The sequence below is a fragment of the Pempheris klunzingeri genome, chromosome 7 (genome assembly GCF_042242105.1).
Source record: "Pempheris klunzingeri isolate RE-2024b chromosome 7, fPemKlu1.hap1, whole genome shotgun sequence".
In the NCBI taxonomy this organism is placed as follows: domain Eukaryota; kingdom Metazoa; phylum Chordata; class Actinopteri; order Acropomatiformes; family Pempheridae; genus Pempheris; species Pempheris klunzingeri.
In genome coordinates, this window is record NC_092018.1 from 12257874 (window position 1) to 12285004 (window position 27131).

Genomic DNA, 27131 nt, shown 5'->3' on the forward strand with positions numbered 1-27131 from the left:
CCTAAAGCTCGAGGAAGCAAGGTTGATAGCAGATACCTACCTCAACTCCCCCATGCCCTACCGTGACACCATGTCAGCCCTCAACGAGAAATTCGGTCAACCACACCAAATAGCCCTCAAGAAAATAGCCAGTGTCCTAGACTCACCCGATATTCGCCGTGGTGACACTGCAGCCTTCGAGCGGTTCGCCCTCCACGTGCAGTCACTGGTTGGGCTCCTGAAGACCTTAGGCACTGAAGGGGATGCAGAACTTCGCTGTGGATCCCACGTAGTAAGACTGCTAAGCAAACTACCTCCAGAACAAAGAGCAGACTTCCGTCGATGTACCCTCAGAGAGCCAGGGACCGTCCCCAGCCTGATAGATCTCGCTCAGTGGCTACAGTATGAATCCTGGTGCCAGGACTTCGACGGGCAAACGTCATCCCGAGGGCCGAAAGAGAAGCCAGCTTTCCGGTCAGAGAGTCATCAGGGACGAAGGTCCGTTTCTGTCCTCCACGGTGCTAAAGAGAACACCACTACCGGAGGCTTCAAGGGGTTGAAGGGGAGAGCCAAGCCCTACTGCCCCTACTGTGAGAATGAGGAACACTTCCTCAGCCAGTGTACAAAGGTTACAAAGCTGTCGAGAGAGCAACTCACCGAGTGGATAAAGGCAAACAAGAGGTGCTGGCGCTGCGCAAGGCCCCACCAAGCCGCTCAGTGTGACTTAAAGAAACCCTGCAGTCTGTGCCAAGGTAAACATCTACTGGTTCTGCACGAAGTTAACGACAGATCAGCTAGACCAACAACAAAGGAGGAGAGTTGCTTGGTGAGCTCGACCAACGAGATCCTTTACGTCAACAGGCCACCAGAGGCCACTAGGGTTCTGCTCAAGGTCGTCAGGGTGCTCCTTCGTTACGGCAATCGCACCATAACAACCTACGCCATCCTGGACGACGGGTCAGAGAGGACAATGCTCTTGGCAGCAGGCGCAAAGGAGCTTGGTCTCCAAGGCACACCTGAAGACCTGCATTTAAGGACAATACGGCAGGATGTTCAGACTCTTCGTGGATCTACCGTATCCTTTTATATCTCACCTGCTGATCAACCGAAGACTAGCTTCCTGGTCTCAAGGGCCTACACTTCAACGCGTCTTGGTCTGGCCGATCAGTCCTATCCAGTGGACCGTCTACAGAAGAGGTACTCCCACCTAGTCGGCTTACCCATCAAATCCTTTCAGAACGTCAGACCTCTGGTGCTCATTGGCTCAGATCATCCACACCTGATCACCGCCATAGAGCCAGCCAGACTGGGTCCTCCAGATGGGCCTGCCGCTGTTCGGACCAGATTGGGCTGGACCCTTCAGGGCCCTGCGAGGTTCTTACGGCACCCCCTACGACCTCAGCAGTGCCTGGTGACTTCAGTCTCTCCACAAGCTTCAGAACTTTTTAAGCATGTCGAAAAGCTGTGGCAGCTTGACACTCTCCCATACAGGAGTGAGAAGATGGTAACTAGGTCGAAGCAAGACCAGGCAGCGGTAGGACTGCTGGAAGAAAGGACCATCCGAGTGGAGGTATCAGGAGTCCTGCGCTATGCCACGCCTCTCCTACGCAAAGGAGACATGCCTCGTCTTCAGGCCCCCAAAGAAGCTACCATGCCTAGTCTGCGGAGCACAGAACGGCGGCTAGCTAAAGATCCAGAGCGGGCCAAAGCCTACAGCACGGAGATCCAGAAGTTAGTGGATGCAGACTCCGTCACTAAGTTAAGCACTGAAGACGTCAATCAAGGGGGCGAAGAGTGGTACATCCCTCACCACATGGTGAGCCATAACAACAAAAACAGGATTGTATTCAATTGCTCCTACCAGTACAGAGGTCAGAACCTGAACGAATCACTGCTGCCTGGACCCACTCTGGGAGCTTCACTCCTGGGAGTGCTCCTACGCTTCCGGGAACACCCTGTTGCCCTAAGCGCAGACATAAAGGCGATGTTCCATCAAGTCCGGCTCCTCCCCGAAGACCGTTCCCTCCTACGGTTCGTGTGGCGCGACTTGACCAGGGATGACCCTCCAGCAGTGTTCGAGTGGCAGGTTCTACCATTCGGCACCACCTGCAGTCCCTGCTGCGCCACGTATGCCCTGCAGCGCCATGTTGCAGACCATAGTCAGCAAGGGGACAACGTGATGTTCTCTGTCAAGAGGTGCTTCTACGTAGATAACCTCCTGCAGAGTCTGCCGACGCCGGAGGATGCCAGACAGCTGGTAGACAAACTAAGAGGACTCCTAGCATCCGGTGGTTTCGAACTTCGTCAGTGGGCCAGCAACGTTCCCGGAGTTGTGGAACACCTACCAAAGGAGGCCAGATCTGACAGTCTTGAGCTCTGGCTCGCTCAAGACAAAGCTGACTCCCCTGAATCCACCCTAGGACTCAGCTGGCACTGTCAAACCGACACAATAGGCTACAAGCATCGACCTATAGAGTACGGGGTCCCCACAATGCGGAACATCTATAGGGTCCTAGCCAGCCAGTACGACCCCTTGGGGTTCATCGTACCCTACACCACTCGAGCCAAAATGCTGGTCCGACGCCTCTGGGAGAAACAGAGAGACTGGGATGATCCTCTACTCCCCCAAGACCTTCTACAAGCCTGGAACGACTGGATGGAAGAACTACAGTTTCTGCCTCAAGTCACACTGCCACGAGCGTATGTGCCGGTTGCAGTGGACCAGGCCAGTGTCACCCGTGAAGTCCACGTGTTCACTGATGCGTCTGAACAAGCCTATGGTTCTGTGGCGTACTTGAGAACAGAAGACAGTCAAGGCCAAGTCCACTTGTCCTTCCTCCTTGCCAGGTCCAGAGTTGCGCCAAAGCGGCTCCTCTCCATACCCCGACTTGAGCTGTGTGGAGCGGTCACCGGAGCTCAACTGGCCAAGCTCCTGGAGAAAGAGCTTACGCTGAAGGTTGACCAGATCATCATGTGGACAGACTCCACAACAGTGCTTACATGGCTACAGTCGGAGTCCTGCCGGTTCAAGATCTTCGTCGGGACCAGAGTGGCAGAGATACAGGAACTGACTAGCCCACAGGCCTGGCGCTACGTGGATTCAGCTAGGAACCCTGCCGATGACATCACCAGGGGCAAGACCCTGTCAGACCTCGTGAAGCCTAACAGGTGGAGTCAAGGGCCTCCGTTCCTTCTTCAGCCTCCAGAGGGATGGCCTGTCAAGCCCAACAGCGAGCCCGCTGAGGACACCTCTGAGTTTCGGAAGTCTACATTCTGTGGTGTCACCTCTACCACCCTCAGCACGATAGGAACAGAGGTGAAGCAGTATGTTACCTGGAAGGAGCTGTTAGAAGCTACAGTACAGGAGCTGCATGGGGCGGCAGAGCAGACCGGCACCTGTACAGCAGAAGATTACCGCGAGGCAGAGATTCTCATACTCCAACGAATCCAACACGAAAGCTTTCCAGATGAGCTACGGCTTCTGAAAGCCGGCAAACCTGTCTCATCCAGCAGCAGATTGCTCACCCTGTCACCTGAGATGGATGAAGAGAACGGGCTCATCCGAGTAGGGGGCAGACTCCGTCGTGCTGTAGACCTTGAGGAGACCGCAGTACATCCTATTGTCTTAGATCCTGGTCACCCATCTACCAAGCTACTAATCCAAGATTTTGACAGTCGCCTGCACCATCCAGGACCAGAAAGGGTGTTTGCTGAGATTCGGCGTTCGTACTGGATCTTACGGGGACGCGAAGCAGTACGTCGTTACCAACACACGTGCGTTGATTGTCGTAGATGGAAGGCCAGACCCTCTGTACCTAAAATGGCAGACCTGCCACCTGCCCGCTTGCGTCTCTTTAAGCCGGCTTTCTTCTCTACAGGGATGGACTGTTTCGGGCCATTTCAAGTTAAAGTGGGAAGGCGTACGGAGAAGAGGTGGGGGATCATATTTAAGTGCCTTACCAGTAGAGGGGTCCACTTAGATCTCCTGAACACCATCGATGCTGATTCCTTCTTGATGGCTCTAAGGCGATTTATCGCCCGCAGAGGGACCCCAGCTGAGCTTTACTCTGATCAGGGAACAAATTTCCGGGCAGGAGAAAGGGAGCTTAGAGAGGCGTTTGCTGCACTGTCCCCAGAACTGCAACAGCAACTTGCTCAACGGAAGATCGGCTTCCACTTCAATCCGCCTGCATCACCCCACTTTGGAGGAGCCTGGGAACGGGAGATCCGTTCTGTGAAGAAGGCCCTATACACTACAGTGGGAGCTCAGCCAGTCCCAGAAGAAGTGCTACGGACTGTGCTGATGGAAGTGGAAGGGATACTTAATTCCAAGCCATTGGGGTACGTCTCATCTAACATCGCTGACCTAGATCCGGTGACACCCAATGTATTGTTGATGGGGCGGCCAGATGGATCCCTACCCCAGATTGTGTATCCAGAGACCGAGCTTTTGAACCGCCGTCTCTGGAGGCATTCTCAGATTTTGGCTGATCATTTCTGGTCCTGTTTCCTGCGGAACTACCTGCCCAGTCTACAGACTCGCCAGAAGTGGCACTCTACACCAGCCGATCTTGTAGAGGGATCCGTCGTGATGATAGTGGACCCTCAGTTGCCTCGGGCTCAGTGGCCAATAGGTCATGTCATTAAGATCCATCTCAGCGCTGATGGTCATGTCCGGTCTGCGGATGTGAGAGTCGGCGATCGTGACTACACCAGACCAGTGGCAAGGCTGGTAGTCCTGCCGGCGGTTCCAACCGGCAACGAAGACGACAGCACAGACATCCACGCCACCCGGCAGTGAGACGCCAAAGGACCGTGCTGCCTTTCTATGGAGTGAATGTATTTCATACATTCGGGGCGGCTGTTAGAAAGGCTCTGGAGTTTAACGCACCGTTATACTTTCTGTAATGTGCGTCTTAAGTTGTATGTTCCTTTAAGACCGGGGCATTCTGGGAGATGTAGTTTGGGAGCGGCGTAAGCTCCCGTTATGCGAGTTAAGTTTCGTTTTCATGTAGTCCGGTCCGTGTTGATGTTGGCGTGTGAGTTGAAGCGCCAGTGTGCGTTAATTGATAAAAGTAAGTGTCATATCAGTAGTTCATTAACAGACAGGCTCAAGTTGTGTTTGTTGTCAGTCATGACATTATACCTGTAACGTTGTTATCTGTAAGATATGTGTGTCTATGGGCGCCGCCATTATGTTGCGCGATGTAGCCCGATGCTATGTTAGCATGTTGATGGGGCACGTGCATGTGCATTGCACTCATTGTTTGTTTATTCATTTACAGAACCACACAAATGAAGAACAATATATTTGCATATGTAAAGAAGAGCAATACATTTACACACACACATCAACCTGCCTGTTGTTGTGGCCTGTAATCGCCTGTGCCTGACCTCAATATAAATCATCAATCCAACCCATCCTCTCTGTGTACTGTATCCTGACCGATGCCCCGGGGGCGAATAGAGCATATATAAATCACCATACAGTCCTTTACCCTAAGCTCACCAACAACGGTGGAAGCAACTTAAACACCATTTCTGTATCCTTTCTGGTGTGATAAATCCCTGCATCAAAACGACTTTTATGTTGTCAGGGAACTACTTCTGTTTATTTTCCAGGTCACATGATTAAACTAAAGAATGTCAATTGTTATCATTTTTCACTCTAAATGATATTGCCTCATTAAGTAGTGTTGTTGAGTGATGAGTAATTATGGGAGTGTTGATTGCTGGTTTTCAATGCAACCAAACAAAACTGAAAAGCTAAAAAGCAGAATCACCTGCTGTGGTTTGTGGTTGAAATTAAGAAAACCACTGAAATGTGGGTCTGCAACATAAGAACGAGAGAACTCCTTTAAGAGCACCAGGAGACATAAACCGAGGAAAACTGAGAAGTGGAGGGAGACAGAAAGCTTTCATTTTCTGACAAGATTCGCTGATTTGACTGTTTTTCGTGAACCAAATCAGAAACTGAGAAAGGCCTCCTTCATGCTCAGTCATATTTAATCCCACTCGGGAGCTGCTTAGTCCAACCACAGCGTCCTCATGGGCCACTAAAGCAGCTGTACTAGGGCAATTGGAGACTGAGTGCTGTGCTCAAGTGTACATCAGCAGTAATCTAAAGAGGAAAGGAGAGTCCTGCCACCAGGGTGAGTTAAAAATCCAAGTTTTTACTACAAACCCTAATTATTTAGATTTAGGTCAACCACTGCTGCACAAATTTATGAAAGCAAGAAGGTAGGTTCATTGAGAGACAAAACCCAGATGAGGTATTCAGAAAATTTCAGTCTATACAGCTAGCACGCTGAAACTCTCCCTCATATGTAATTAGCCTACTTAGCTAAGTACAAGTATGAGAAGCAGGGGAGAAATCAACACGCTCACTGATGAGGTGGCAGAGGGAGTGAGAAAAAGGAGAGAGAAAAATGTGAGTGGTTTGAAACAGGCAGGCTGAGGGGGCGGGAAAAGAGGGTAAGAAGAGAGGGATGAGAGGGAAGACGTTTGAATTGATAAACATAGGCATGAGAGAGAAGAGACAGAAAAGGGAGAGAGGGGTCTGACTAATTGATAAAAGTGAAAAGTGGAGACAAAGGGAGAGAAGGGATGGAGACATAAAGAGGGGGCAGAGAAAGAGGGAGCATGAGGGGGAGGGAATTAGACAAGCTAAAATGGTAGAAGCGGGAGGGAGAGCAAGAGTGCTATAGAGAGAGGAAGATGGAGAGAAAGAGGAGGACACAGCGGAGGTGCAGAGCACCATGTAATAGTCCCTTGGAAGTCCTGGGCAGCACAGAGGAAGGGAGAAACGAGTGAGAGACATAAGGAAAGAGAAATGGAGAGAGAGGAGACGAGAGCAGGGCAGTTCTAATGCAATTAGGGGTCTGGAAATTGAAAGTACAATTCTCCCTGGGATCTTTGCAAGAGTGGTGTGTGTGTGTGTGTGTGTGTGTGTGTGTGTGTGTGTGTGTGTGTGTGTGTGTGTGCGTGCATGTGCGCGCGCATGCATGTATGTGTGTGTGTGTGTGTGGATGGGCTGTTAGCTTTCATATCTACCAAGTGTCTTCATCCCTCCTCCCTCCTGTTCTATCTCTCCGTCTCTCCCCCTCACAATTTGACTTCTCAAAATTACTCTCTCCTTTTCCAGCCCCCTCCCTCCCTCCATTTAATTTCTCTTTCTTTCTCTCCCTCGGTCTTCCCCCTTTCCCTCCCTGACTCCATCCATCCACTTCTGTCCCTTCTCTCCCTCTCCCCCAATCTCTCACTGAATTTTTGCGTTTCATAAATTTGTGAAGAGGAAAGCTAAATGTCAGTTGCTTTTTACATTTACATTTTATATTTCAGACATTTAGCTGGCGCTCTTATCCGTTTCGACTTGGCCTAAGTGCTACAGTAGTACAAATTCATTTTTTAATACGCAATATATGCATGGATTAGAGTTACAGAATCTCAATAACACAAAATAATAAAAGATAATAGTTTTTAATTCATTAATTTTTAAGTCACCACACAACAGCATGTAGCAACAATGCTTCTAGGAATAGGGATCCAGTTCTAGCTATGATGTAATGTAATGTTGATTAAAATGTCCGAGCCATTCTGAAACACACAGTCTGTTTATTTCAATATAGTTTTATCAGCGCATACTTAAAGAGACGGAAACATAAGCAATTAAAAATTAGATATGAGCAAGTTGTGTGACACTTTTGAAATACCTTTGAAATTAATTAAATACTTTTATTACAAAGTTCTGCTTGCAGTTATCTCATAGGTTAAATTTAATCATGTTAATATAAAATAAAATAATAGAATGCTATGTGCCAAATGTTGGTTTCATTACTTAAAGGCAGTTTTGTCAAAACAACACAATTTTTATAGCCAATAGCCTAACAAATACTCTCTCATAAATATACAACTATACATATAAATGGGCCTACATGAACACACTGTGGGCGATCACAAACAATCAATGTTATTCCACCCATATTTTTCGTGATAATTGGTGTTTCAGGAAAGGCTTAAAGCTACACCACTCTCTCTGGCTAATTACCTGCTCTAATTATCTGTGTGCATAATTACCACTGGCAAATCTATTCGCTGTTCCCGAGAAGACTTGTCCTTTTGGTCGCATTAGAACCTGCATGCGTATAGGTGTGTTTTTGATTTGAACACAAGTGCTGCGTGCGTGGGACCGTTTGTCCATAGATTCAACCTTTATTCTGTGTGCTGGCAGTGGGACAGGGAGGAAGTAGGTTAGGCATGTGCTAATTGCTCCAGCTACGTGGTGATTGACTCCCAGATACCCCTATAGGCTCGTTAGCATCTCGTTAACAGCTGCAATTAGTCTTGTGACAGACAGGTTGGGGGGGACAGTGAGGGACAGTGAGATATTGGCTGCAGAAGTGAAGAAGTTTAGGATACACTTGATTCTCTCTCTCTCTCTCTCTCTCTCTCGACCCAGTGAAAATCTTTCGCCTGTCTCATCGATGTCTAGTATATGCAACTGATATTAATACCCAGCTCAGCCTACAATTAGAATAGGGGTTAGACTCTCTGTTACTGGATAACTATTATGGCACAAAGACTTAATCACAGAGAGGAATCAGATCTTTTCATATTTTCTTAAATATAAATGTAAACAGTCTGATATCTTGTATCATAAAAGGTATGGCACCATGAAAAAAAAAAAAAAATTTTTATGTTATAAACTGATCCTCCTAAGCGCCAACTCCCGATCTAACAACGTAGGTGACGGAGGTGTAGGTGCAGGCCACAGAGCTGGAGAGCAACGGCTGTTATCCGAATTGTATCATCATGTATACAGCAACTAGATCTATGAGCAAGGTTACCCAGGCATAAATGCTCCTTTTGATCAATATCCTTCCTCAAGTTCACACAACTACACACATTCACACTTGGGAGGTACCTGATATAGTCAAAGTCTCACTGTTGTCCACCCACCAGCTGGATGTTTGAAGTTATCATTTGGACGCGTTTCATCACACACTGTGTACATGAATTAGTCACGCAAGGATGAGCAGCACCTTCAAAAACGTCCTCCCATCCATGCCTGCTCTCAGCTCTCATTAGTCCTATACTCCTACACATATTATGCTGTGTCTAGTTCATGCAACTATACCCAATAAACACTGACAGATCAACCAAAGTTTTTGAGTGCTGGCAATGGGAGTGAAATGTTGTGTGGGAGTGGACTACGTGTTTACACAAGACACAAAGATAATAATATGGAAAATAAATAAGCTTCTTTATATTTGCACAGTGAAAACAGCCCAACAACTCACTAGAAGACTATTCTCACAGTCACAGGCTTTTAAAAGTCAGCCAAACTTCCATACTTACTTTATTTGTTGCTCTAATGGTGTTTATTTTGTATTTTTTCAATAAATGCCAAGCTGATGAATTTTCACAAATAAAATTTTTGCAGCTCCCTGTAAAACTTTCACGATTAGTTGAACAAACACATACATTAATGCATAATTAAATGACAGTTGTGTCCATTTAAACTCCAGTTACATAAATTCCAGTAATGTCTCTGCAGAGTCAGAGTTGCTCGGGAAACCGCTTTTCAGTTTCTGCACTGAATAAACAAACACATTGAAACATGTTGATTGGCAAACTTTAGAGGCTGAATATTTTCAGTTTGGACAGAGCCAGGTTACAGTAGCTGTTCCCCTTACTTCTAATCTTCGTAGTAAGCTAAGATAATCACTTTCTGGCTCCAGCTCCATTCCAAAATGCAGCGATATAAGAGCAGGATTGATCTTCTTATCTCACTCTTGGCAAGAAAATAAACTTAAAAATTTTGGACTAGTCCTATTCCTTGTTTGTTTTTAAGAATCTTTTTCACTCTAGCAAAAGTAGATACCTTGATGAACTATATCAACTTAAATATAGCATCAGATGTACTTATCAATTAGATAACATCATTAAATTAAAGACATCAGCTGTTGTCAGATTCAGCTGTAAAGACAGTGTGGACATGAATGCACTCACTAACGTCGCAACTTTAACACAAAATTCAGTTTTACATAAAGGTTTGTTTAAATATGTATACAAGGATTCACAAGGTTTTTTTGTGCAACCTCACTGTTGGATTTTATTAGTGGATCAGTGATTGTGATTATGAATGTGACATGTTGACAAATCAAGATACATTCATGCAACACTATAAATAAAGTGACATACAAATGCAAATGGAGAGATTTTTCTCTGAATTTAATAGGCCTCTTTTTTTGAGGCCATAAATGATACACTATTTGTTAGCCTTTACATCTTACACTAAGGTGTGAACATGTGATGAGTCCAATGAATAATTTTCCCAAGGTAATCTGGGGGGGAAAAAGCAATTGCACCGTTGCACTAATACTCTTTTGATTCCAGTGGGAGGAAACATGGGTTGTAAAATTCTTTAAATAACTCCCAATGAAAGGGAGAAAATTTGGCTGGCACTCAGTTGGTAATGATTAGTCTGAATTCTTATAGATCACAAGAAACATTTCAGCGTTTGGCCAAAGCCTGAAGTAATTACTCTATCTAACAAATAGATTTGATGCTATCTCACACACACCACACACACACACACACACACACCACACAAACACATACACATACTTATGAACTCACAAGTATAAAAAATGGCACGGGCACACACTCAAACATTCACACACCCACACACAACTGTATTGCAGCCAAATAAATGAGCCGGCACTCCTCAGGCCTAATAGTCTGGCTGTAATTAACATTGTCATAGTGATAATAGCCATTTATCCCTGACATATCACACACGCACACGCACACGCGCACGCGCACGCACACACACACACACACGCACAGACACACGGCCCAAAACCTCTATCTTGTCTAGGCAGCTCGCCCAGCTGTCACCTCCCTCATCTGTCTCCCTCCCTCCTGCCTCTCCTCCCTTTTCTCCTCTTCCTCCTCCTCTTCAGCGTTTAGACCTCTTGATTCCTCTTTTCTCCTGTTTTCACACTGCCCTTTAACTCAGTCATTCCACCTCTTTCTACCGTCTCTTCTTCAATATTTGTAGTGGGGTTTTTTTTTTCTAACTTGACTCCATCATCTCTCTTTCTTTTAGCTCACTTTTTTTTCAGTATTCAAATCACATTCTTCTTCTTTTCACCACCTATCTCTTCCTTTCTTCAACCTTTCCCTCACTCACTTCAGTGTATTTTTGTTTTATTTTGCAACTTTAGCTCTTGTTAACATGCTTTGTTCACACTGCAGCAGAACATAGTCAGCAAGAAACCGGATATTTGTTGTTTTCAATTGCAGGATGACAGACATTTCTAGTAGCAGTGGTTTGCAGATGCATTTTGTTGAGACTAAAGCAGATTTTTCCCTCATTTTTGATTTCTACCACAACATCAAAGAGTAGCACAGTTTTGATAGACGAGGTGTAGACCTAGGCTTCAAATGGCTGGCCAGGTAGGTTAAAACACTCCTTACTGATCCTAAATGCTACAGTTTGCAACAGGCAGGGTGGGTTTGAAGCAGGAAAATGAGCAGAGCCAGTATGCAGCAGGACATGTCCTACAGGATAACAGTTTTCAGGGAAGCAAAGGGTGAACAGGTAATGGGTACAGGCGTTCTGGTAGAGCAATTTAGAACTGATCTTTACTGGGGTTGATTGAGATTGAGGTACAACAGGCAGGTGATCAGGTCAGCTGATTACCAGAAGGTGGAATCAAATTGATTGTGAGATGAGAGACAGCAGAACCAAAGAAAACCTAAAACATCACAGGGACCAAACGGAGAGCGTCTCAGGCTGTGTCTGTGGGCGTCCGTTGAGACTGAAGAATAAGAAGAGGGAGACAGTGCAGAAGTTACAGCGATGAAAAAACAAACCAGACGAAACATCTTGCTCTTTCAGTTCTTTAATCAGAGATAAAGCAGTAATTGAGTGAGAATGTTCTGCCTGCGAGTGTTGTCACAGCACAGGTACTGATAAAATTATTTGTTTTTAGGTTACTTCAGGATTTAATTAGCACTGTGCCTTATGGCTGTGCCAGCTACCAACACACTACAATGTAACCCCAGTGCCTTCAATGGCAAATCAACAAGAAAACGATGCAGGCATTACCGGAACCCCAGTGAACTCCTCTGTGTCATCAACTGTGCACTGAGCTCACATTGGTTTCAGTGCATTTAGCTTAACAAACAGGCACAGACAGAAATTAAACTAAAATATTTAAGGATTGGGTTGTTGTCGTCGATCACTGTCCACCTCCGTCCAAATGAAAAGTTGTCTGTATCACCTCCCTTGGTGTTCCCTCAGATCGTTCGTCAACATCACCATTGTATTGGGTAAGACTGGTCTGTAAGCACATAAAAGTAAATGAGGGAATTGTGGCTCATCTCGACAAAACGCACTATAACCTTTACATTTCTCAACTGATTTCAGTGAGTCAATATTATATTCAAGAGGTTTATGATCTCTGTGGAGAAAGAAAAATCAACTCTGTGTAGATCAAGAACCCGTGAATATAAAAACTTATTGGAACTGGTTGAGGTCTAATATGCCGGCAACATTCAAACAGGCTAAAAACGTCTATGCTCAGACTAGCTTTATATATTGTTGGCAACCAATCAAAACACCAATGCCACCCTGTGAGCATGACAATGTCTTGTTTGTAGTCTAGGAGAAAATAAAATCCCGTGCCAAAATTCCCAGGCCCTCTCTGACTATCTATTTATGCAGGGAATCCTTTTTCACAATTGAATAGTCATACAAGATGCAAACAATGAAAATGTGTTTCAGAAAAAGACACACTTTTCATTGTTTGATTGCAATACTAAAAACAACAAATGTTGTGTTTATCATAGCTACCATGGCAACAGTTTGTGCTTGGTGTTGCACATTCATACCATTCATACTTTTTTAGAGGGTGTTGTATAAAATGTGCTGCAACAGACACTTAATGCACACTTCAACAACTGGACATTCAAACACAACCACATGTACAGATATGCAGGAAGGAATTGATGTGATATTGATGATACAACAGTTTGCACTTTAGAAAGCCACTCTCTAATTATTCTAGTAAACAGTATTGACTTTTGTGGCAGTGGGCAGCCGTTCTGCTGAATCACAATATCTGCTGAAGTCAAGGTTCATTTACTTCAACAAGACCAAAGGCAAAAACAAGCTATTTCCTGGACTTCTCTCCAAGACAAAAAGAGACAGCGAGGTGTATTAGGAAAGGAACAAAACCAACATGTGTAAAATGAAATAATTCTTAGTAGGCATTATAGTATGTCACAACATAAGTCACAACTTTAAACGAGGAATTTTTTTTAAAATGAACATTTTTAAATTCAGCAGTAGCAAAACAGCTACATTTTTCTCCTCTAAACTTCAATTCTCTAAATCACTCGCCTTTGGCTTGTGGGAAAGCTTAATGTCCTGCTGTCTTTTTATACCAGGAACGCTACAGTTAGGAGAGATGATAATGATGATGAAGATCACAGAGTAATGTTTTCTGGCTTTGACTGTTTTGCTCTAAAGCAGTTGCAATGCAACGCTTCAAAGGTTTCTTCGTGGAATATGGCTATTTCCAGAGGCTATTAATGACAAATTAATGTTTGTTCAAATGCATCAATTGACCCATTTTTTCAGACAAGCAACCTTTTGCAGCTGATCAAATAATTACAGTCCTCTCCAAAAAAAAAAAAAAAAAAAGAATTGAAATGAAAAACTGTTGTTGGTCAGCAACAGTGACTTTAACATTGGGGACAAAACACTGCAGCCAGTCTTCCTCTACAGTCAGTATTATTTAATGATCACAAAGACGATCTGTCCCAAACTTTTAAGTAGTGTTAGTTGCCTTACCCTAACCATAACTTTACCATATATGATATGATATGATCACTTTCATCAACATTTTGGCAGATGACATTTGTTTCCATTTTTGTATGTTGTGTTTAGGCTGTAACAGAAACAATTAGATTATAAGATTAAATACAAATCCCAAATTTTTTGAATGATTCCTCTGTGAGAATGGAGGGTTTATTAGTTGACTTCGTCCCAGTCGACGACACCGCAGTTTTTATTCTAATTACATTTCAGTTTTCATAAAATATGTTCATTTGGAACAGTTGTGTAGGAGGTATCCCTGCTCAAATGTCCTCAGTGTGTGTATGTGGGTACATGGACTTCTTAGAGTCAGCGTTACATTAAGGTACATTAAGTGCATTAAGGCAGTTAAATCAGAAATACCTTCTAGAGCCATACAACATATAAAGGCACATGCAAACGAGCACACACACGCACATACGGACACATGCACACACGCATGCGCGCGCACACACACACACACACACACACACACACACACACACACACACACACAGAAAGTGTGATACATTTGATGTGTTTAATGGGTCTGCAGTAAATTGCTGCTAAGTGCCTTCAACTAATTTTCCTTTCACAGCTGAGCCCTGACACACACACACACACACACACACATGCACATGTGAGCAAGCACACACAGAGAAAACACTTTGCACGCGTACAGATGTACGTTGGATAGATGTGACAACAGAGTGAGACAGAGAGACATAGCTTGACAGAAAAAACAAAATAGAAAAACATTAAAATCAAGTCAAGGGCCAGACAGTTTGCTGTATTAATTTATGTGTTGTACTACAACATAACATACAACATATATGCTTCTACACTAAAGAGCTCTAAATGCATTGTCTAAATGTATACTTGCACGTTCATTTTACTTATTCAAATGTAGCTGTTTTTGCTTCTTTTAGCAGCGTCAGTTCAATCGTTTTAAATTTTTCAACATTTTATATTAGTTAACTCTTCTGCTGTGGTTTATTATTGGTTTCCGATCTTCAGATATGCAATTTGCATGTGTTGCCAGATTGAAAAAGCTCATTTATAAAGCACATTAACCAAGTTTATGTCAATGCAGCAAGATAACCCGACATGAAACAACCTCAATTAATGTGTTAACCCAGCCGTGAAAATGGAACTGGAGCAGTAACGTGCTGAACATCTGATTTGCACACATGCACACCTACACTGACTTTATTGCTCTATTAATGCCGTATATAATGCAATAAACAACATACATGCATGCATGACCTGTACAGTAATTTCTTTTCCAAACCTTCTGCTGTGGCCTCTTAGACCAGATGACAATCCATGTTACATTATCTTTCTGTCTCTCTCTCACACATACACATTAAAGCCTTCTTTCTGTTTTAATTCTGTCTTTTTTTAATTCCCTTTTACAATCTTCTCACTTAGATGCATAACAGAAGAATGATTTCAGATCAAGGGTAAGAAACAAGTGGGGAGGAGCAGCAATGAGAAGCATGGAAATGACAAACTTGCCAAAGCAGTAAAGTTAGGTGAAGATCCTAAAGAAGGCATCCAAAGATAACCAATGTAATGAGAAGAAAACAAAATGCTGGCCACATTCTTGAGAATTCTTTATGTTTTACATAGAGAGCAGCACTAATTATCTTCATCATTCTGCCAGACCCTTTCATATACTGTACATAAACTCAAATGAATACACCATTTAGTATTTCACTGCTTTGCCCCTGGTGAAACACTCAATAAGCCATCTAATTACACTGTTGCTTAACCTGTGGCCTTTTTGTATAGCTCTGCTTGTGTCAAGACATAAGGGGAAGTTATTTGTAAGGATAAAACTTCCTCTCTTCCTCTCATATCCCTTATCCATGACCTTCTCTTTTCTCCTTTCTCTCACATTGCACTCATGTATGTGTTCACGGCTATTTGCAAATACTGATTACATCACAGAATGACACAAGGGTAAGGCAAGGCCTTGAGCAAATTGCCTGTTTGTCACTGGAGGGTGTTTGTTAATTGGTTAATATGTCAATAAATAAAGTAGCTTAAATGTGTACTTTAGATCATTCGATGGTTTGTGGTGTTTGCCACACGTGGTATGTGTCTATGTTTGTGTTGGTGTGTGTGTGTGTGTGTGTGTGTGTGTGTGTGTGTGTGTGTGTGTGTGTGTGTGTGTGTGTGTGCGTTAACACGTCAATGCCAGGCATGGAATATAGCTAGGGGGATGGAGACTGATTAATTAATTACTGTGTGTTCCCTACCTACCATGCATCATGTCATTTTGTTGAAAGTCTTTCTAAACAAATTTTTATGCTCAAGGCCACAGCGTTTGCATTATCAGTCTGTGGTGAAAAGGTCACAATAAGAGCAAAGGGAGATTCAGAGTCGTATATGTTCCAAGCAATTTCCCCCAAATGAGAATCTTGACAATTTAAGGAATGAACAAAAAAGGAGATAGGGTAGATGTATTTGTGTGTGTGTGTGTGTGTGTGTGTGTGTGTGTGTGTGTGTGTGTGTGTGCGTGCGTGCGCGTTAATGGCTCTGTGCATTTACTGGAAACACAGTCATAGATTAGATGGCAGTACTTCCATTTTGGCTGGATGGGATTCCTCTGTGTGTGTGTGTGTGAGTGTGTGTGTGTGTGTGTGTGTGTGTGTGTGTGTGAGAGAGTGTGTGCGCGTGTGTGTACAAGATAGAGTGAGAGACAGAGGGAAAGAGTGATAGACAGACAGAGAAGGAGGTAGAGACAGAAGGAGAACTGCTTACATACTCTTATTGTAAGTCACAGTTGGAATTGAATTTGTACAGAGGAGCAGAAAGCTCCAGTTTTTTCACTGTGTCAACTCTTTTACAACACTGTGTGGGCATGTGTGCATGTCACAGTGCGTGAGTGTGTGTGTGTCTGTGTGTGTGTTCCTGTGATGGGTGGTCTCGCTCTAGTTGCTCCACTTTACACACACCTTACAGGGCACTCACACACACATCCATGCAAGTATAAGCTTCACTGAAGACAGAGGCTGTTTCCTAGACTTCATTCCTCTCTGCAACTTGCGCACAAAACATGTTTGTCAGTGCCTACCAGATGCACATGTGCTCGCAGACACACACACACACACACACACACACACACACACACACACACACACATACACATTTAGTCTCTCTGCATCTGCTTCTTTATCCCCACAACTGTCTCTGATTCACTCATGCACACACACGGCACACAGACACTCACACAGGCACAGGTGTATGCAGGAACCTACATGAACTCACAGAAAAACACATTCATTCATACACAGAAATACTTGGCACATAAAACCTCCCCACACACACACATTCGCACACATGCACCTCCTCTGAGCTTATCTCAGTGCAGTGTGGAGCAGCTTTTGAAGGCAGTAGGGAGCCAGTTGTTGACGAGCCACTTAATAATTCCCTTGGACAGGCATGAAATTCTTTCCTTTTCTCTCTCTGTCTCCTTTGCTCTCACTCTAATATTCCTCTTCTCTTCTCTGCTGTATTTTTTTTTTTTTACTTACTCTATTTTTCTAATTTTGTTCTGCTTTGTCTTTTTTCACAACTTCCTTCTCTGTCTCTCTCTTCTGATTCTTTCTTTTCTCTGCTGTCTGTGATTCATCTTTCTATTCACTAGTAAAAAAAAATAATGTTATTTTTACCATGAAGGTTAATATGGCACTTGCAACAACAGTCGACTTGTTGAATAAAGTACTAGCTGATAAAGCAGGTTTTAAGAATTTCATACTAATACTGATATAAGTAAGATATAAGTGAGAGCATCCTGAATGGGTTTGTTTTGCAATCATGACCGCTGTTCGCCGTACATTATCCCACTTATCACACAGCTTTGTACTAAGGAAATCAATAATTTGACATAAAATATTGATTATTTGCATAATAATTGCACATTACATATTAATTGCTTCTTTTAGTAAAACTGTGTCCATAACAACAGTCTGTTATGAATAGCAGTGGTCTGCAACATAGAAATAATAGACCGTGGACTGCTGTAATTGACAAACAAGAATCGCGCATTCAACAAAGACATGTAATAATTACCAATAATTACTCTCTTTGTCTTCAGGGAGTTTGTTAAATCATGATCAAACATGAATATAACTTAATTACATTTCAATCTTTATTAGAGATGCTTGTTCACCAAAGCCACCAGACTCATGGTGAACCCAGGTCAGCTGACATGCTCTGACCCTAAATAAATTACCAATGTATTTTAAACCTGATACAGTACAATACACTGTATAACACCTCTCTGGCTGTAGACCCTTGATCTAGATCAAGTAAAACTCTGCTCACCGACACCCAAAGTAAAACTGTTATTCTAACTGTTTTGCAGAGGAAGTTTTAGCAATGATTAATCACTCGCTGCTCGCTGATGCATTTGCTACAGCTTATAAGACTGCTTTAGTTAAACCACTCTACAAAAAAAGACAGAGATAGATTCTTGTCTTATCTTTTATTATAGACCAATCTCCAACCTGCCTTTTCTGAGGAAGATTTTAGAAAACAAAATGTTTTTTTTATAAAGCAGAACGACTTTCTCTGCGACAACAAAGCAGAGTGCATTTACAGCTCTTGTCAAAGTTGTGAGTGACCTCAGAATAAGAACTTATGAGAATAAAACTCTGTTCTTGTCCTGTTAGATCCCAGTCCTGCACTCAATACTATAGATCATAATATTCTTTTGGACAGACTGGAACACCCTGTTGGTCTCGCTCTGGTACAGTTCTTCTATGGTTCAGGCGCTATTTAACTGGACAATAATTCTATGGAGATGGAGATCACACCTCAAATGAAATAGACCTGACATGTGGTGTCTCGCAAGGTTCTATCTTAGGCCCAGGTATTTTCAGTCTGTATATGTTAAAAAAATGACATCGATTTCCATAACTACACAGACGATACCCAGCTGTATAACTCTGTGAGCTCAAATAATTGCAGTTTTATCAATGCCTTGATTGCATGCATCTCAGAGAGAAGACTGTGGATAACTCAGAAAGTCTAAACCAAGATAAAACTGAGATCCTAGTCTTTGGAGCAAAAGCTGAGAGAGAAAAACAGACCACCTAAATTTATTAGTACCAAACACCAACCATCATGGATTCTGACCTGAATTTTGAATGTCGCATGAGAAACGTGACTTATTTGTAATTTCATCATTTGAAGAATATTGCCAGAGTCAAACCATTTCTTTCCCAGGCAATCACAGAAAAGTTAATACGTGCTTTTATCTCCAGCAGGCTGGACTATTTTGTAACGCTCTTCTGTCTGGTGCTTCTAAGAAAGCTATTAATCAGTTACATCTCGTACAGAACACAGCAGGGCACGCTTCGATGAAAACCAAAAAGAGAAAACTATATTACTCCAATCTTAAAATCATGACTTTGGTTACCTGTCTGTCACAAAGGTATTTTTAATTTTTTTTTATGGTTGTTAAATGATGAATGGCTTTGCCCTGTCTCACCTGTCTGTCCTGATCAAAACATATGTGCCTGTTAGGTCCTTTAAATCCTATGATTCATACCTTTTGATTGGGGCCCAGGTCAGAACTAAAAAGTGCAGAGAGGCAGCCTTTGTTAATCATGCCCCAAAACTCTGAAACCATGTGGCTGAAGCTCTTAGGGGCTCTGAATCTGACACTGTTATACTAAATCTGCACATCCGACACATCTTTTTACCAATGCTGTCTTCTGTAGTGTTTTTACCTGATGGTTGTTTTATTTTGTCTTATCCTGTTGATTCTAATTCTACTCACTGTCCACTTTTTTCAGTTGAAGTTCACTTAACCCCTTAGTTCAAGTGAAACAATAAAAAAAAAAATCAGATGTAAGGGCTTTGTAGGAGACAGCAATACAATCCATATATCCAATAATTATAATTTAAAAATATGCCCCCCCCCCCTTGTTGCTGACATTTTTTGGCCTGTGGTGCAGATAGTAGAGATGTAAACATGATGTTATCTGTACTATGGCTTCCGAGAGACGACAGCCTTGGGATAGACACACACACACACACACACACATATACTTTTAACATACACGTAATGCATAGGCTACATACTAACACCAAAACACAAAGACAAACACTCACACGGTATCTGTTATGATCTTTTTCGTCTTCCTCTTTGATTTTTATCCCTCCATCTGCTCTCCACCCCTCAAGGCGGAAGAGGAATCTTCTCGTTAATTTGTTATTTTTCACCACATGTCTACTTTCTTTGTGCTCTTCATCTTCCTCTCCTGCACTCTCTCTTTCATCTTTTCCATGCTTTTAATCCTGTTTGCCCCCACTGCTCCTCCTCACCTGTTTCTCACCTTCAACCTGTACGACTTTCATCTGTTGTTTTACATATATATCTACTGTATCTATCCCTGATTTCAGGGGAGACTGAGCAGAGTGTAAGAAGGACAGAGGAAAAACCCAGATATACAGAGAGATAGAGAGAGAGAGAGAGAGAGAGAGAGAGAGAGATGTCATTAAGTAAAGGTCACATAGCACTGTGTGGCAGAGAAGAATAGGGCATTAGGCATTTTGTCACTGGTCACATGCACTTAAACTCTTGAGTGTGTGTTAAGTGTGAGTGTGTGCATCTTGTTAGGTGTACTTGCTTGTTGTAGTGTTAGTGCATATGTGTGTTTGCCTTTAGCCTCCTTCCTGCTCCTGCATGTCTATGCAGGTTATCAATATGCAGCATGTGTATCTGTGTAAATGTATATTTTGTGTATATCAAATGTATATTACGTGTATTACTAAGTACAGTTCAACACACATGTGATATCATGGTTAGATGTTTCCATGTCTGAGACCTCAAGTTGCTCCTGTTGAGAATCACAGTGTTGTGTGTGTGTGTGAGTATGTACGGGTGAATGTTAAGTATTGTGTAGTGCTTTGTCCTGTTTTCTGGTTGAAAATTGTGGAAAGTGACTATATTCAATTTTGAGACAATGGTACTTTAATTGAGTATTTGTATTGTATATTACTGCTACTCTAATTAGCATTTTTGAGGGAACAATTGCACTTTTTACTGTACATAAACTTACTGATTACTTTACAACGTTTAGACTGAAACCATTTCGTTTATTCTGTATTTCTTCTTCATGTTCTCTATATTCTCAACTTAATTTCATTGGAATCAAATAGCAGCAACATATAAACACACTTCCCATCCAGAAACAGTGGGCCCAGTGAAATACCCTGCAATCAGGCTCGTGTGTGTGTTGGCGGTAATAAATGCCCCCTTCAAAAGTCAATGCCAAATAATCAAGATTGACGCTGGCACACAGCACTCTGAGGTGTGTGTGTGTGTGTGTGTTTGCTAGTTTGTGCTATTTTTGTCAGAAATATCTAATCAAATGTAATCATGCTGATTACATCAATTGTGAGGTTAATAATCACGTCTTTTTTCTCTCTCTCTCTCTTTTATCCCCTGGTCTCTGTTACTTTTTTAATCCTTGTCACTCCTGCATCTTTCACCGTGCTTGGTCTTGTCTTCTTTGTCATGCACTTTGACATTATATTAATGCTAACACAGCAGCACACGAGGGCAAAATATCATATTTATGATACATTGACATCACACATGGCACTGTTGTAAAAGCAAAAATTTAAAAAAAGTTTTAAAACTTTAAAAAGATAGACACTCTTGCATAAAGCAATGAGCAACTGTTTCAGGCTTTAATACATTTACTTCAGGGCTGTCAAATGGTCTGTACTTACAAAACTTTTCTTCCTTCATGGACAAAGTTATGTACAATGTGCCTCTCATTTACCCTCTCAAACACACCCTCACACACTGATGGTGACGGACCATTGATGTGCCATGGAAGGCGCTGGCCTGCCCAACATGGAGCCTTAACTTATTATTAATTACAATTTATAATTTTTTATAATTCAGGGCTGTCAGTGCCCAAGCATAGTCTATAATAGTTATTATTTTGGTATACTGTACTTAAGTGCCAACCAGATTTTTGTTTTCTAAAGAAACGTTCTTCTCTTTTTTTCTCCCTGTAGGACACCGAAGTGGTGAACACAGCCATTCTTACAGGAAGGCGCGTCGCAGTGCCCATCAAACTGGTTACCGTGGAAACTGATGGGCAGGTGAGGGAGGTAGACGACTCGGTCACCTGCAGCTCGACAGACGTGGATGTGGTCAAGGTACGTGCTCAAAGTACACATACACAGATTACGCAAATGGGTATTATGAATGAGTTATGTACACACTCAGCTGCAAATGATCTCATTCACATGTGCATATTCAGAAACACAAACTCATATTTTTACACAGTTGCATTATGCAAAAGTGGTCATACATACTTTGTCAAACCAAAACAATCAAAGATCTGAATTTCTGAATTTTGAAATCAGGTTTCTATTTCAAACAGATTTGTATTGGTCTGTACTGCTGCCTGCAGTGCATTCTGGGCTGAAGAAGGTAATGTTATAACTGGTATACCAGCTGATGTTTTACCGTGTGGCTGAACATTTGCCGAGACAACAGCGAAAATGAACTCAGACAATTCACAAAATGCCTTAAGTCATGGTGTGCCTGCTATGTGGAATATGGATTAAGAAATCATTTATCCAGACCTTGAGAAATAGAAACAACATTTAAAGAACAGCGAGGAAATCAACATTATATTAGTAGGTAAACTGGAGGTATTTAACACAGCAAGGAATCCATCTGGAATCATCATTGTAATCTAAAATCTCTGTGGATTTGTGTTGTTTTCTGACTCACTTTGTGCAACAGAGCATAATAAGACACTTATCACAGTGTGCAGGCTGCTTTTTTCAAATCTCATTCTCCGTTTTACAGGATGCTATATGAAAGTAGCTCAGAGTTTCTGATATGTGGGGAACTTTGCACTTATTTTGCCGTGGAAAAAAAACACACACAATAGTTCCTTTTGTTTGAGCTGAAAGGGAAGAAAGATTATTTAAATGTGTTTTAGTTAAATAAAGCAGAATTAATGAAATACCATGAAAACATTATGACTAAACAGTCAAACACTGTGATTATTGAGCTACAGCTGTACATCTAAGCCCCATTTTCAAGAAAAAAAAGAAACTTTGGTAAAAGGTTATCTTTCTTTTTCTCAACATTATTAAAAATGGTGATGGTCACAGGTAGCATCAACAATATGTATGAAGACCTTTGCATTCAGCTAATTAAAAGCACCCTGTGGAGTTTTCAATGTGTACTTGCAGTGTTACCCACCAAAACACATTGCGTATATCATTTAGGCCAAAAGAAATATGTTGAATGACTTCTAATGAAACATTTGAAACCTGCATAGTTTACATGCAATTTTTCTTTCTGGCAGTCTTCTTCTTCCCTGCTTTTGCATTGCTGCATTTTATGGCGAGCTACCACTTGTAGAACAGTGTAATACTCGGATACCATCAGAACAAATACGTATAATGTCACCCGCCTGCTTGCATGCCAGATTCCAAAAAATATTGCTATTTCCTATATTGCTTTCAGAAAGTGGCAGGTATGTCTTTCATACCTAATTTCAGGAGCATAGTCAATGTGTGACTATCTAATACTACTAAGACATTTTTTAATTAAATTTTCTTCCACTAGAAATTGACTGTTGCAAGATAACCGCATAAACGTCTGTGTCTCTGTGTATATCAAACTGGTTGGTTATAATTTTGTTTAGTTTATGCAGAAATTCACAATATATATAGACACTGACATCCTAGAGAAATACTGGATACTGGATACGGTTCACTCCCCTCGTCTCATAAGACAAATAAAACTTTTCCTTCTCAAAAATTAGTTATTTTAAAGGTTCTGTGCACACAAAACTGCAATTCCTAAACTCCGGTGCATGTCAACACTATCCTCCTTTTTGACTCTCTAATCATTCTGTACTTTATCACTTAGTCACATCCACAAGGAGGTCAAAGATCAGGGTCAGCTGGAGTGGCTGCCGTGAACCTGCCAGTAATCCAGTGTCTCTCTGAGGGGCTCTCGAGCAGTCTGTAGGATCAGTGAGACTCTGAGTTTGAACCAGGTGGAAGGACATTCTCAAGTGGTAAAACAGTCTCTCGCCAAAGCTAACAAACAAAATAATTACTGTACTTATTAAAAATGCAGAAATGCCTTCAGAAAAATACCTTTTCAGAAGAAGGCAGATGCCAGAGAATGAAGATTGATTCCCCTTTTGCTGCATTCCCTTTACCCTCAGGGCCTAAAATGAAACGCACCCTTGCTGTGACAGTTTCAATATGAAACCAATTTCCTGGTACAAGCCGACAAGAGTGGTGCTGTTTAAGTACGATCAATAACAACACAGTGAAAATGGAAGGAACTCATTCAGATAGATGTAATGTTAGTTGTGTGTGTGTGTGTGTGTGTGTGTGTGTGTGTGTGTGTGTGTGTGTGTGTGTGTGTGTGTGTGTGTGTGTGTGTGTGTGTGTGTGTGTGTGTGTGTGTGTGTGTGTGTGTGTGTGTGTGTGTACGTCTGTGCATGTGGAAGAGAAGCAAAAAAGCATATGAAAGGATGTGGGAAAGGGTTGCTTGCGTGTGTGTGTGTGTGTGTGAATTAGTAAAATACTACTGAGGCCTTTCTCACTATGAAAAAAAAGTGCTTTGAATAACAGTATCTATCAAATAAAGATAAATTTCTTCGCCAGATCTCTGCTGCTGATATTTTAATTATGATACAAAAAGTGTCAAATGGGGAAAGCAAAATAAACCAATTTAGATACATTTTAGGACATCACACTGAAACCATGACAGGCATCCATATAACACAGCACTATATATCATCACTCTCATCACTCTATATGGATACGCTGTTTAGCGACCAGACTCCAATGACAAAAACAGTAACTTTACTTTGCAGGACATGGAGTTGCTGGGTTACCTCTGTGTTATTGTCTGACTTTGCTGTTTTAAAGCATTCGTTCAGATCCAACACAATATTTGTGTAACATACTTTTATCAATGGAGTCTGGAGGCTTTGAAGAGAGTTTCTGTTTAAATGGAAAGGATCTTACAGGTCTGTTTCTGTAGGGATCATTTCCGTAATGTTGTCAAATCTGAGCAGTGGCAAAAACAAGCACTTTTGATATATACAGTGGTGTGAAAAAGTATTTGCCCCCTTACAGATTTCTTCTGTTTTTGCTTTATTGTCACACTTACATGTTTCAGATCATCAAACCAATTTTAATATCAGACAAAGATGACCTGAGTAAACACAAAAAGCAGTTTTTAAATGATGATTTTATTTATTAAGGGAAAAAAGCTATCCAAACCAACCTGGCCCTATGTGAAAAAGTAATTGCCCCCTCCTTGTTAAATCATGAATTAACTGTGATTAACCACATTTTTGAAAGCTGAGTTCAATTTCACTTGCCACACCCAGGCCTGATTACTGCCAGAGCTGTAGAATCAAGAAATCACTTAAATAGACAACATGAAGTAGGCTGAAAGATCTCAAAATGCAACACATCATGCCCCGATCTAAAGCAATTCAAGAACAGACGAGAAACAAAGTTATTGACATCTATCAGTCTGGAAAGGGTTACAAAGCCATTTCTAAGGCTTTGGGACTCCCGGCTACCGGCCTACCAAAATTACTCCAAGAGTGCAACAACGTCTCATGCAGGAGGTCACAAAAGAAGCCCAAACAACATCTAAAGCACTGCAGGCCTCACCTGCCTCAGTTAAGGTCAGTGTCCATGATTCAACAATAAGAAAGACACTGGGCAAAAATGGCCTCCATGGGAGAGTTCCAAGGTGAAAACCACTGCTGACCAAAAAGAACACAAAGGCACATCTCACACTTGCTAAAAAACATCTTGATGATCCCCCACACTTTTGGGAAAATATTCTGTGGACTGACGAGACAAAAGTAGAACTTTTTGGAAGGTGTGTGTCCCGTTACATCTGGCGTAAAACTAACACAGGATTTCGGAGAAAGAACATCATACGGACAGTCTAACATGGTGGTGGTAGTGTGATGGTCTGGGGCTGCTTTGCTGCTTCAGGACCTGGACAACTTGCCGTAATTGATGGAACCATGAATTCTGCTCTCTACCAGAAAATCCTGAAGGAGAATGTCCGGCCATCAGTTCGTGACCTTAAGCTCAAGCGCACTTGGGTTATGCAGCAGGACAATGATACGAAGCACACCAGCAAGTCCACCTCTGAATAGCTAAAAAAAAACAAAATGAAGGTTTTGGAGTGACCCAGTCCAAGTCCGGACTTAAATCCAATTGAGATCCTGTGGCATGACCTTAAACAGGCCATTCATGCTCGAAAACCCTCCAATGTGGCTGAATTAAGACAATTCTGCAAAGAAGAGTGGGCCAAAATTCCCCCACAGCGATGTGAGAGACTCATCGCCAGTTATTGCAAACGCTTGGTTGCAGTTGTTGCCGCCAAGGGTGGCACAACCAGTTATTAGGTTTAGGGGGCAATTACTTTTTCACATAGGGCCAGGTTGGTTTGGATAGCTTTTTTCCCTTAATAAATGAAATCATCATTTAAAAACTGCTTTTTGTGTTTACTCAGGTCATCTTTGTGTGATATTAAAATTGGTTTGATGATCTGAAACATGTAAGTGTGACAAAAAAGCAAAAGCAGAAGAAATCTGTAAGGGGGCAAATACTTTTTCACACCACTGTATATACCGTATATATATTTGGAATTGGTCCAGTAGATCTCCTCAGCCAGCAGCCCCAAATGGGCTCCAAGGGCTGTAATATCAAAGTAAGTAAGTCTGTCTGACAACATTACTTTTTTTTTTCCTTTCTTTTTTTTTTAATATTCCCTTTGCACCAGGACCCGGGTCAAAGTTATCCTGATTTTGTTTGTGTGGCAAAGAGAGTGTGTATGTGATGATTGAGTGGTAGCAAACTGTTGTTGTTTGTTGACATCTGATCTGACAGATATTCCTTCTCTTGCATTCCCTTATACACGCACACACACACACAAACACACACACACACACACACACACACACACAAAGAGCTTTAACACAGACAGCTGTTTGACAATGGCACCCATGGGGTACAGCTCCAGGTAGCTGTAGCTGTCAGTGAGTCACTATGACAGCTGCAAAGTACAATCCAGAGAGCCTATGCAGCACACACAGAGGACTATTGTGCCCTGAGCTGAGGCTCTAAGGCAGCACAGCCTCACAGGCTTCAGACAAAATCTTTTGCCAGGGTTGGTAGACCAAATCTACTTAAGTCCCCTAACTTATAGTACACCTAAATACTAAAC

At 42.2% G+C, this 27131-nt stretch overlaps 1 protein-coding gene across 1 annotated transcript in view; it reads left to right on the forward strand.

Moving 5' to 3' along the window:
• The window catches only part of LOC139203745 (transmembrane protein 132D), a 239635-nt gene that overhangs the window by 170476 nt on the left and 42028 nt on the right, over positions 1-27131 (forward strand). Inside the window, exon 6 of the mRNA XM_070833602.1 lies at positions 21899-22042. Within this exon, the coding sequence (XP_070689703.1) occupies positions 21899-22042 (144 nt within the window). The remainder of the gene's footprint in view (positions 1-21898; positions 22043-27131) is intronic.